Source organism: Pseudorca crassidens, chromosome 15, assembly GCF_039906515.1.
Source record: "Pseudorca crassidens isolate mPseCra1 chromosome 15, mPseCra1.hap1, whole genome shotgun sequence".
NCBI classification, from domain to species: Eukaryota; Metazoa; Chordata; class Mammalia; order Artiodactyla; family Delphinidae; genus Pseudorca; species Pseudorca crassidens.
In genome coordinates, this window is record NC_090310.1 from 78991742 (window position 1) to 79004785 (window position 13044).

The window sequence follows — 13044 nt, forward strand, 5'->3', positions numbered from 1 at the left end:
TTCTCCTACCTTCCACTCTCTGACATCATTTTATCAGCCCACTGGTTTTCCATCTCTCTCTCCTGCTAGGCTGGGGGCTCCCGGAGAGCAGGGCCACATGGCGGTCTTGCTCTTGGCTTTCTCCCCAGCACTACGTGTCTGGCCCTTAATAGATGCTCAATAAACAATGGTGGGGCTTCCCTGGTGGCACAGTGGTTGAGAGTCCGCCTGCCGATGCAAGGGACGCGGGTTCGTGCCCCGGTCCAGGAAGATCCCACATGCCGCAGAGCGGCTGGGCCCGTGAGCCATGGCCGCTGAGCCTGCGTGTCCGGAGCCTGTGCTCCGCAACGGGAGAGGCCACAGCAGTGAGAGGCCCGCGTACCACAAAAAAAAAAAAAAAAAACAATGGTGGACTAAATGAACAAACTGACCTCATATTCCCAAGCGCTCAGCCCACAGCCAGAGCTCAGGAAGTGTCTGACTACTGGCCTCTCCAGCAAAAAGACCCCACAAAGAGAAATCACCGAACCCTTGTAGAAGAGTCCTTTCTGTGAACGGACTGAGGAGGAATGAGCCTGGAGTACAGATGCAGACAAGGAATGAAACTCAACCAGAGCCGCTCAGCCCGAGTTCGAGATGACCCACCTCTGGATCCTACCCCAGGTCTGGGACTTGGAAAACCTGCCCAGGACAGAAGAGGCTCAAGAAGACCAAGTCTGCTTCTCCTGCTCTGGCTGAGATGAAATAAAGGACTTCGGTCTTTCAAGCAGATGTTCGGGCAAACTTCCCCTGTCCTAAATTAACACGGGCTGGCAGCCAGCACAAAACAGGCTCTTCCAAGTCTTTACTCAGAGGCGAAGAGAAAAGAGCCAATTTCTTTGGGCAAAGAGGTTGGGTCTAGAGAAGACTTAGCGAGACTCTGCAAGAGAAAAAAAATGGGGTGGGAGGAAGCGCATGGCCCAAGTAACACCACAGCCTTTGTTTTAACTTGGCCGCGGTGCCGGGGGAACGATGCCTCAATGGCCAGTGCGTCTGTAGACGGCGGGCCCCTGTACTTGGGTTTGCTGAGTGGATTCTCTTTGCAGGCAGCTCTTGAACCCTACGATGGAGCAGAGCAGCAGGAAGCAGCAGGGCTGGCGCTGGATCCGGGCTACAGCCTTAGCAGTCAGCCTCGTGTCAGCAACGGGCTCGTGTCAGCACTCACAGCAGAAACGCGCACGCTTTCAGGAGGAGGAAAGCAATCCGTCCTCACTGGGGCCGTGAGCGTGCCACCGGGCTCGAGGCAAACGGAGAGGAAATCAAAGTGTCTGCTTGGGTTAGGAAACTGTGTGTGACGCTTCCCAGGCCTGGCCCTGCTTTTTCAAATTAGCTAGATGAAGATGGTTGAAGTCATTTCAGTCTGCTCTTTACGACTGCTAACTAGCAGGAAAACGCATGCTCCCTGGATGCACGGGCTTAACGAGCCCAGCAGATGGGGGGACTGGGAGTGGCCCCTTAGTTAGGATTTCCCCCACCCGAAATGGTACCACTGCCCCTGTGTATTTCCTGAGAGCTGGAGAGGAGTGCCTTGATTCCCACACCTCCCACTCTCCTCCTGCCCCACCACTTCCTGGTGGGCTTACCTGCCCTGTCCCACAACTGCAGCCGCTGCTCAGTCACCTCCCAGCTTCCACTTGTCCCTGCACCCAACCCCCAAAGACCATTCTCCATCCAGATTGCCAGAGCAACCTTAAAAATGTAAATGAGGGCTTCCCTGGTGGCGCAGTGGCTGAGTCCACCTGCCGATGCAGGGGACACAGGTTCATGTCCCGGTCTGGGAAGATCCCACATGCCGCGGAGCGGCTGGGCCTGTGAGCCATGGCCGCTGAGCCTGTGCGTCCGGGGCCTGTGCTCCGCAACGGGAGAGGCCACGACAGTGAGAGGCCCGCGTACCGCCAAAAAAAAAAAAAAAAAAAGGTAAAAATGTAAATGAGATCATGACACCCCCATGCTTAAAAGCCTCCAAGAGCTACTCGCTTTTGGAATGAAATCCAAACTCCTCGCCACGCCTACATGGCCCAGCATGACCTGACCCCCCCCTCCCTGGCGACCTCTCCAGGCTTGACTGGTGTCACACTCCCGCTCACTCTCACCCTGCACCAGCCACCTGGGTCTGCTTTCAGTTCCCCAAACACCCCAAGCTCATCCCCATGCTGAGACCCTGGCACGGGGCAGTTCCTTCTGCCCTGGACACTCTTCTGACCATCCACATGGCTCCCTCTTTCCTGCCTTTAGGGCTCTGCTCAAAGCCACCTCTTCAGGGAAGCCCTCCCTGACTGCACTGTCCATGGTTGCCAGATTTAATAAATAAAAATACAGACCGTTCAGTTAAATTTGAATTTCAGAAAATGATGAATACTCTTTTAACTACCAGTTTGTCCCAAGCTCTGTGCCACTGCACAGGACATACTCATACTAAAGAAATGCACTGCTTGAGATTCGAAATTAACTTAGCATCCTATATTTTTCTCTTAACTTCCAGCCCCTTTGCTCTTGCTCCTAGGACTGGTTTCCCTGTCTTCACAGCACTCGCCCTGTCTCAAAGTGACCTGCTTATAAACAAGTTTGAGACTGTCCACCCGCTGAGAGCAGGGATCTCGTATGTCATGTGCCCCCAGTGCCTGGCATAGAACCTGCACACAGTAGGGGTTTAATAAACATCTGGGGAGCAACTAAGGCAGTCCTGGGGGCTGAGTGAGCAGAGGAGTGAGGCTAAAAGAGCAACAACAGGTCATTTACATAGAGGCCGGATTTCAGCTCATCTTTCATGCCTCCAGGGGCACCTCTTCTCAGCGATGGGCTGTCATCTCTAGATGTCCCACGCCAGCTCACACAGTCACCCTGGGAACTGGGAAGTGGGAGTTTGGGAACCCGCCTTCCTCTGATGTGCCCTGTCACCTCAAGGAAGTCTGCCAATCTCCCTCAGTGAGTTGGCTTCCCATCTGTAAGATGGGGCCAGGGGGCGGGCCATTAGTCATGTTGCCTCCACTGTATCGGGTGTGACAGCAAGAGTCTGAAGGGTCAAGGCTGAGAGGAGGGGAGAGACGCACCCGTGCCAGGAAGGATTCTTCTCCCAGACAAGAAACCAACACAGGCCTGCCTTCCCCACTCCCTGTTAAGTAAACTGAGCTCCCAGAGGACACATGGAAGGTCAGCTGACATTTTCTGGGCACCTCCTATGGCCCGACACTTTCAGATCCTTGATCTCCTTTTATTGCTGAAATACCACCAACACCATTTTAGAGATGGGGAAACTAAGTCCCAAAGCACATAATATGAGGCCTATCCAGGCTTCAAGCCAAATCTGCTGGGTGATCCCAAATCCAGCCTGCCGACCCCTTAAATACACACAATTTTTACTTAAAAAAAAAAAAGTATGCAACCACAACTGTAGGGGGAAAAAAAATAACACAAGAGGGTGTCAGGCCGTTCATTAATAAAAGATATCATGATTTTCTCGATGGAGGTGGAAATTCCAGCCTGCTAATTGCAAATTACAGAACGTCTGTTGGCGCCAAGAATAATTTCTGATGGTGGAAACACTAGGACCCGAGTTAATTAGAAAACATTTCTCTGTGTCCTCTTTTTCAGGCATTTAAACAGAAGGATCCTTTCACTCCAAAGTCTGTTCTCGCATGCAAGAGGACTGAAGTTTGGGCAAATACTCAGCCCTCTGAAAATAAGACCATTTTCTCTACCTCCAGTGGGGCTCCCGAGTGGCGATCTGGCCTCTTTGGAGGAAAGCTCTGTGTCCCAGCCAGCTGTGTGTTAAGGGGTGGGCTCCAGCTCCAGGGGCCAGTGACACCGTGGACGTGAGTCACCGAGGGCAAAGGTCTACAGAGCCTTAGTCATGGGCAAGCCCAGCTTGGAGTCTGACCTCTCCCAGTGGGAAGACCAAAGCAGAGGGACTCCCAGACCAGGTCACTTTTTCAGAAGACACCAGACCGGGTGAAGCCCAACCCACGGAGAAAAACAGGTGGGAAGAGGAGGTGTCTTCTCTAAGCGAGTTCCAATGTTTCCAGGGCACTAATTCATGGAAAAGTACTTAATTTAGCAAAAAATTTTTATTTTAAGCATATGCATTTGTATTTATTAAACAAAGCTCAAAATACAACCTTTGGGAACCTCCAAGTCATAAAGTGACTCACATTAGGATATGATGACTCAGTGGGAAGGAGGGAATTCCACCACCCACGCCTCCTTTCTAAAAAATCAATTTGCCCTCTCAACAGGTGATAGGAGCCTCTGCCATCAGAGTGGTCCAGAAAATCGTCCAACAAAACAAAACACAAGCTCTCTTCAAACAATTTAAGTTTCAAAGCTGAGTAATCCGACGCGGGCAGGTTTCCAACCTACGCCCCCGCGGGACACAGAGAGCCAGGGAGCTACTTGGCTGGGGCCGGGGGCCTGAATTAAGAAAGATTTACCAGCTGAAAAATTCCAAAACCCTGTGTCATGTGGAGGAACCTTCCAAAACATTGGATCCCACCCAGGCGCAGCGAGTCGCTCAAAGCCATGGCAACCCGGTTTCCGCTGCCACATCACTTTTATTTTTGTGTCCTTAGATTTTTTCCTGTTTTGCAATGTTTTGCTGGGACCCCTGACTCCGCCTGAGGCCCGGGTGGCCGGGCGCCAGGGTTACCAGCTGAAGTCAGGAACAGCCTGGACTTCCCGGCGTGACCTTCGCCTAGAAGATTACACATTTTTTAAATTTCACAGAATATATAAAGGCTTTTCAGCAATGACTGAAAATGGTAAATAGGAAAGACGCTGATCGTTCTGCTGGGTTCCTCTTTGTCCTCTTGGATGTGCCTAGAGAGATTCCTTGGGGATTGATGATAAATGTTGCCTGGGATTCCAGCTCTGTTACCTGCTGTGAGCTGACCTGGGGCCCATGGCTTGACCTCTGTGAGCCTCAGTTGTCTCATCTGTAAAATGGGGGTAACGCACCTGCCTCTCGGGGCCAGTATGACTATTAAAGGAGAGGACACATTCATTCAACAACATGTATAAGCACCTACTAAGTGCCAGGGGCTGTTCTAGATGCTGCACATACAGCAGCAAACACCACATCCCCGTCCTCAAGGAGCTCTGACGTGAGAGACATCAGAGACAAGATGATTCCAGCAGAGCTAACTACTACTGGGAAAACAGGGCAGGGCAATGGGACAGAGAGGGACAGGGCTGTGGCAGAGGTTGAACAACTTCAGAGCAGTTGGTCAAGGAGGGGCTCCTTAAGAAAGTCGCCCTGAGCTGAGACTTGTAGGAGAAGGAGGCCACAACCCATGAGGAAACAGCAAAAGCAAAGGTCCTGTGACAGAAAGGAGTGTGGGGTGTTTGAGGACAGAACGAAGACGGTGTGGCTACGGCCAAAGGAGCAAGAGGGTGAGTCAAAAAAGCTGAAATCAGAGAGACGGGCAAGGGCCAGCACATACGGTCTCCTGGAAGTCATGCAAATGATTAAAAATGGTAATAAAAACAATATAATAATCATTACTATTACTGCTGCTATAAATAAGATGCCATTTTCCAAAACACCGAGCTTTTCTAACTTAAGAAACACCACGCTACCCCTCTCCTACTGTGTTTCCACCGTCCTCCAATTTGTCATCCTGCTGGAGTGGAACTGCCAATTCCATCTCAGTCGACGGCTATAAAAAGAACTTTGGAGCTGGTGGTGCCGATGACCCAACAGGGGGGCTAAGATTAGCCCAGGAGGCTGTCCACCTTTCCTTAATGTGAGAACCAGCTGGGGTTCCCCTTCCTTGGAAAACTTCAACTGTTCCACTCCGCCCCACCTCGCAGCGGCCCTGCTGGCCAAACTGTCCATGGAGATGGGAACGGGGCTGCGTTTTGGAAAAAAGAAGTTGAGCAACAGGGATTCCCCCTGCAGAAGGCAGTCCTGGGCTGGGAGGCAAGTTCTTGGGGTCAAAAGAGCAGGGCTGGCTCCCTGCAAACACAAGACAACTCCCCACTCTGTCTGTCAGAGCCACCCGGAGCCAGACGTCCCACGAGAGAAGCCCACCACTTCTCTGAGGGCCCAGGGACACCTCAGACACCCCGGCTTGTCTGTTGGCATCGATCCAGGGACCGTATTCACCCCAGGTTCTCATACGTTAGGCATGCCACAGTCCTAAATGGACCTACCTGGCCTCGGTGACTTGCTGCAGAATTCAAGAGTCCAGCTCACCACAAAATGGTTCAAGTCAGTGGCTCAGAGCAGCTAAAGGATCTTCAGACAAATTAACCTGGTTCTGAACTTTTTCAAAGTAGAAAAGCTAAATGATCAAGGATACAGATTGTAGAGCCAGGCTTCCTAGGGGCCAACCCAGCACTGCCATTTACCAACTGTGGGATCTTCGATAAGTTATTTAACCTCTCTGTGTTCAGTTTCTCATCAGAAAATAGCTATCTTGTAGGGCTGCCACGAGGAATCAGATTGTTACTACATATAAAGTGCTTAGAACAAGGCCTGGCACATAGTTCATTATTACTTATTCTTGTTTTTCAATGTCTCTTGGTTCCATGAGATAAAATCGTACCCATCCTTGTCCTTCCACAGCCAAGATATGATGATGATGATGAGAATAATAATAAAAGCTGACATTTAATGAGCATCTGTAAGGTGCTAAGCTCTATGCAAAGAGCCTAAACTGTATCATCTCATTTAATCTTGTCTCTCAAGTGAAGTAAATCATCTGTATTTTACAAAAGAGGAAATATTGGCTCAGAGAGGTGACATGACTTACCCAGGATGACAAAGCTACCAAACACAGATCATGGGTTCAAACCCAGGCCGTCTGACCTCAGAGCTATGCTGGTAACCAGTGCAGCTTACAGCCTCCCAAAGTCTGCCTGCCAGGCCCGCACTGGGGCAGTGTGTGTCCAATAAACGATGTCTATGGCCTAAGCAATGAGAATACTGGAGAAAACGTAAAAATAACAACGAACACTCCACAAGCACGCCCGACGTGCTGAGTGCCCGCTGCTTGCTTATGCGTTTAACTCTGGGAGGGCAAGACCGTCATTAACTCGCTCACTGGAATCTGAGGTCCAGGGAAACTGAACAACAGAACGACGCTGGATAATCTGCAGGTGAGTCCGCTAACTTCTCCAGGCTTAGCCACCTGCCTCCCGCAGGTGTCCGGTTCGATGAGACAAGATGCGGAACGCAGCAGGCAAAGGGCCCGCCCACAGACAGGCTTCAATCAGAGAAAACTATTATCATTCCTCTTCTTATTAACATGCAATTTTTCAAAGTTGAAACAGACTCTGGGTTTTCCTCCCTTCAAGAGGTAAACTGAAATTTCTTCTGAAACCAAGAGAAGGAAAGCTAGAGAGTAAATGCCTTCCATCCAGCCAGCCAGCCAGCAAATACCTACTGGAGGCCCTTGAGTAGACCTCACAAGCTCTCTAGACAGTTTAAAGCTGTCTGGCTCCTAATTCCACAAGGAACTTGGTAGCACCTGGCCTCCAGGCCATCCCTGCACACTTCCAGCAGCCCCGCAAAGAGACTGCCAACCTGGACACAGAGAACAAGAGGTCTGTATATTACTAGCATTTCCCCTCTGCCGATAAGGTGCCTTGAAGCCACACACTTCTTGTGAAAGTCAGCAGACGGCCAGCAGGATGATTTCCTGGTCCTGGAGATCCATCAGGTAATGTTTACTTGGCCATTTACATTTCATGCCACTCTCCTGCTCAAGAACCCACCATGACTCCCTATTACCTTACTCACGTGCAGACTAAACCAAAGCCATGTCTCTACCTGGCATCAGGAGACCTCTCTGCTCTGGGCTTCGCCTGCTCATCAAAGCACGTCCTGGTGATAACCAGCCTCTACTCCAGCCACACAGGTTTGCTCTCTGTCTCATGAGAGCCTAGTACCTTCTTGCCGCGAGACTGCTGTTCCACCGCCTGACAAAGTCTCCTCCAAAATGTATCAAGACACTTAAAAGTGTGCATGCCCCTTGAACGCACTACACCACATGGAGGCCTCAACCCTAGGAAATAACAGTAACAAACAGTGTTAGCTAATACATATCAAGCACTTGGCCCTCCGAATCCACAGGTTCCACATCCATGGATTCAACCAACCACAGATAAAAATATCCCCCCCAAAAATTCCAGAAAGTTCCAAAAAGCAAAACTCGAATTTGCCATTCACTGGCAACTATTTACATAGCATTTACCTGGTATTAGGTCTTATAAGTAATCTAGAGTGATTTAAAGTGTATGAGAGGATGTGCATAGGTTCTATGCAAATACTACACCACTCTATACAAAGGCTTGAGCATTTGCAGAGTTTGGTACCCGCGGGGACCCTGGCGCCGATCTCTTGCAGATACTGAGGGACAACTGTACCAAGCAGTTATGAACTCTTACTCGTAGGACCACCCTATGAGGTCGAACTGCCACCATTCTCTTTATACAGAGAAGGAAACTGTTGCCCAGAGAGGTTAAGTAACTTGCCCAAGGTCCCTCCGCTAGAAAGCAGTAGACCTGGGCTTCGAACACAAGCAGACTGGCTGGAGAACATGAGTCCTTACCTAGCTGACCAAAGGAATATCGAGGATGTTCATCACTGAGTTACTTACAATAGCACAGAGTTGGAAGCAGCCTAACATCCAATAAAGGGAGAATGGTTAAATAAAGTACTGGACAACCATATGACAGATGCAATGCACCCACTTACACATCTGCGTTCCTCTCCCCTCACGGCACCACCACAGCCCCTCAAACCCGCAGGGACTGACCACATGCCTTCTGAACCACTCAAACCCACCTGTCCGTCTCCCCACTGCCACAGCCTGACTTGATGCCCGTTTTTTGTGGGGGTTTTTTGGCAACGGCTTCGTCAAACTTCTTTAAAACCACCTGCCTTCTATCACGCTTCCAAAGTGTAAGGAAGCAGTTGTCACACCCTAGTCACAGGGCCAGCCCATCTCACGAGGAGGCTTTGTGTGAATTGGGAAGAAGCACCCCTTCTCTAAGACATTCCGCTTCCTCCCATCAGAAGTTTAGTAACACACAGCTCCAGGATGTATCCAGTTTGAATAGCAGCCCCCAGAGGAGGTACCCTCATGCAGCGCAGAATCCCCACAAGTGGACAACCTGCCTGTGACAGTCTGTGGATCCTCCTCAGGGCAGTAAACAAACAGACAAACACCCCTTTGAATTAACTGGAAATCATGTCATAGGAAGGAAAAAAAAAAAAAAGCTTGGCCTAGCATCGATAACTATCAAATAAATTATATAACCTGATATTTTTCCTACTTTTGATCACTGTCTTTCTACCATGTCCTCATTGGTAATCACATTAACAGACAGTCCATATAAGAAAGAATACACAGGTCCAATAAACAGAAACATTAAACCTCTCATAGCAAAGGAGCGCCAAGTCAAAACAGTACCAGTTCAGCAAATATTTTTTTAAATTAAAAAACACGGCACTTCTGGGATGGGGTGAAACCATCACTGACACAGTATTGGTGGAAGTTTCCCATTTGTATGTTTCTGGAAGGTAATTTGAATTCTAGAAGCAATATGTATTTCAAGCTCTCGAAATGATTATCCAAAACTGTACTCTGGAATAAACCCTAAATAAACAAAAAAGATACACATGGAGATTCATGTATAAGAAGATTAATTAATCCTCCAAGTATAACAAGATTAACTGCAGTACTATTTATAATAAAAATACAAGCAGCCAGTATTTGTTGACTAACAATATACCTGGTGCCATTATAATCACCTGACATGTATTAACTCATTTAATCCTCGCGACAACCCTATGGGGTGATAACTCTTGCTATTATCATTCTATACATAAAGAAATGGAGGCACAGAAAGGTCAGGTGATTTGCCTAAGATCACAGAGCAAGCAAGTAGCAAAGGCAGGATCTGAACCCAGGATACCCAGGGCCAGAGCATGCACGATTAATCATTGTGTTGCTAGCCCTCCCTTCTTGATAACAGTAAAAAACTTAAAAGAATGTGTCTCCTGATGTGAAAATATAATTTTTTTAAAAAACGTTAGGGGTGGGGGGCTTCCCTGGTGGCTCAGTGGTTGAGAGTCCGCCTGCCGATGCAGGGGACGCGGGTTCGTGCCCCAGTCCGGGAAGATCCCACATGCCACAGAGCAGCTGGGCCCGTGAGCCATGGCCACTGAGCCTGCGCGTCCGGAGCCTGTGCTCCGCAACGGGAGAGGCCACAACAGTGAGAGGCCCACGTACCGCAAAAAAAAAAAAAAAAAAGTTAAGGGTGGGCAAAACTTTATCATCCAACAAAACAAGCAAGGATGAGTTAAAATACATTATAACACGCTCATGCAATGGTGAACCGTGTCGATATCAAGATCACTGGAGACAAGGGAAATTTCTCATGGTAAGGAGAGCAGGACAGGAAACTACACAATGGGATCTAACCCCCAAATCAATGTCATTGGAAAGAAAAAGATGGTCAATTTTGTATGGCACTCAGAAGGCCCCCTGACCTGTGGTCTTCTCGGTAAACACGACTTTGGACTCGGCCGTGAAGTTCTGTCCCGTGAGGATCATCTGCTGGCCCCCGTAGACCAGGCAGCTGTCGATGTCTTGTCTTTCCACCATGGGCAGCTCATGGGCGGATCGCTGGGCTGCGGGCGGGAGAAAAAGAAGACAGTGTGATGACAGGAGATGCCCATGCAGAATCGTCCAGTGATTTCACGGGAACGGGACACAATGCACTCTGCCCACCTTGGTCACTTGTTGTCATTGCAAACATGGAAGCCTCACCCCTGGCAACCAGTGACTATGCAAATGTTATGTTCTTGTCAAAATGCCCCAAGTAATTTCGGCTAATTTTCTCCTAACAACACTTTTCATTTTCGTGAATCGAGAGACAGATGCCTGTTCTCCTTTGAGGGAGGAAAGGAGAGTAAGAATTTGATTTTTTTTTTTTTTAATAAAAGGATGGGCAAATCAACTTTTTTGTAAGAGATTTCCTTTGCTAGAACGTACTCTTTTCTCCTGCACTTGATGTCAGCAACACACGAAGGGCTCACGGATGTAAACTTCAGAACCTGATTCCTAAAGGTTCAGATGCCTTGGCCTTGGAATTCGTTTGCCATCCTGAACATGATTTGCCCCCATCACTTCTCTGACCACACTTCCTAGAACTCCCCCTTGCTCACTCTGCTCCAGTCACACTTCTAGAATGTTCTCACCATCTCTCAAACATACATCGCATGCTCCTATCTTTCAATGTCTGCCCCTTCAAGTCTTTCTCTCTGGAAGGTTCTTCCCTGATTACCCGCATGGCTACCTTCCTTACTTCTTGCAGGTTTCTCCTCAGATGTCACCTCCTCAGGGCAGCTTCCTTACCCCTACCCTTCCATTCTCCCCCTCAGAGTTAAAACAGCAGTACCCATCCTCTCTCCATCTGTCTGGCTGTGTCTCTCCCTCTTTCCCCTTTATCCTGCTGAATCATTTCCAAAGAACTTTCCACTTTCAGACGCACTACATGTAGCTTTATTGGTTAATCTGTCTTTCGTCTCTTCCCCACGAGAACGTGAGCCCAGGAGGGAGGAGCGTCGCTTTGGGCATGCTGTGAGCCCAGGGCTGGGGACAGTTCCTAGGACTTAGCAGGGGATGCCTGAGATGGATGGATGCAAGTACTGATAGATGGAAGGAAGGGAGGAAGGGAGGAAAGAAAGAGAGAGAGAGGGAGGGAGGGAGGAAGGGTTGATGGATGGATGGAGACATGTATGGATACAGATGTGTCTCAATATATCTTGACACACATATACATATCGATATCTCTACACATCTGCACCTACATCTTCATCTGTATCTACAATGAGGAATGGCACAGGTTGAGTGTTTAACCACAATGACATATTTGAATGCTCACAGTAACCTTCTAAGAAAAGAAGTACTAAAATTATTCACCTTTGGGGAGCAAACGAAAGCCTAGGAGAAGTCAGATGGGGTGACGCTTAGATCTGACCCCTCCAGAACTGGTTTGTCCAGCTCCAGAACCCCATCTCCTAGCCCCTCCAGCCAACCAATTCTTCTGAAGGTAGGCTGCAGGAAAGAATGAAGACCCTCTCCAGATGCCTTCCTTGGGCAGGGTGAGAAATGGGTCCCATCCAGCATGAGGGACCATCTCCTCGGCCTCACCTTGGCAGCGTGGGCCGAAGAGGCCGGCCCTCCCTGGGTGAGTCAGCCTGAGCTCCTGGCGTTCCTCCCAGAGCCCAAGAACTGGGCAGAGGGCCAGCCCTTTCCGTGCCAGGGGCCTGCGGACCTCCCCATCCGGGAGCCGGGGACGCAGCCACGTGAGGCCCGAGGCTCAGACCCAACCCTGTCCTCCTGGCTGGCCTGGGCCTCCAGGTCCAGCACCCCCCTCCCTTCGGCCCCAGAGCCACGTTGAAATCAGTCCCTTCAGGAGCCGCCACACACTTGGTGACATTTAAGGAGTCTGCTGCGGGCCAGACGCTCCCAGACACTTTACACTGAAAATGCAGTCGGATGACTCTCAGTGATGGCCCTGCCGGTATCTTCCCATCCCAGGCTCGGCCCAGGCTCTCTGTTCCCAGGGGCCCACCAGCCAGCGCGGTTCTAAGGGGCTGCCAGTTAAGAGTACGTATTAAAAAGGCCTCTCTGCAGAAGCTGCTAATTTCTCCCACATGGGCCAGGTTATTAAGCCTTTCTTTCAACAGAGGAGTTCTGTATGACTTCCTAATTGAGCTGCCACCAATGGGGATTTACTAGCAGTGAAAGCAGCAGCCACACCGCCTAGAAGAGCAGGTCCCAGCTTTTAAGATCTGCCTTTGATGCATTCAGGGGGCCAGTGGGGGCTTTTGGTCCCAGGGATGGGTGGGGAGGCGGCAAGAGCCATCCTTCCCATTTTGCAGGTGGAAAGCCTGAGTCATGGCTCCTGGGCAAGCCGGCCAAGGGCTCCCAAGCCAGCGAGGCCGGGGCCTGGACGTGGCCATGAGCTCTCAGCAGTGGGCGGTAGGCTGGGCCAGACGGCTGCTCCGTGAAT

At 49.9% G+C, this 13044-nt stretch overlaps 1 protein-coding gene across 7 annotated transcripts in view; it reads right to left on the minus strand.

The window, feature by feature from the left end:
• NFATC2 (nuclear factor of activated T cells 2) overlaps nt 1-13044 on the minus strand; it is a 187654-nt gene that overhangs the window by 54839 nt on the left and 119771 nt on the right. For all 7 annotated transcript variants that reach the window (XM_067708473.1, XM_067708470.1, XM_067708472.1 and 4 more), the window contains exon 6: nt 10514-10654. In XM_067708473.1, the coding sequence (XP_067564574.1) occupies nt 10514-10654 (141 nt within the window). The remainder of the gene's footprint in view (nt 1-10513; nt 10655-13044) is intronic.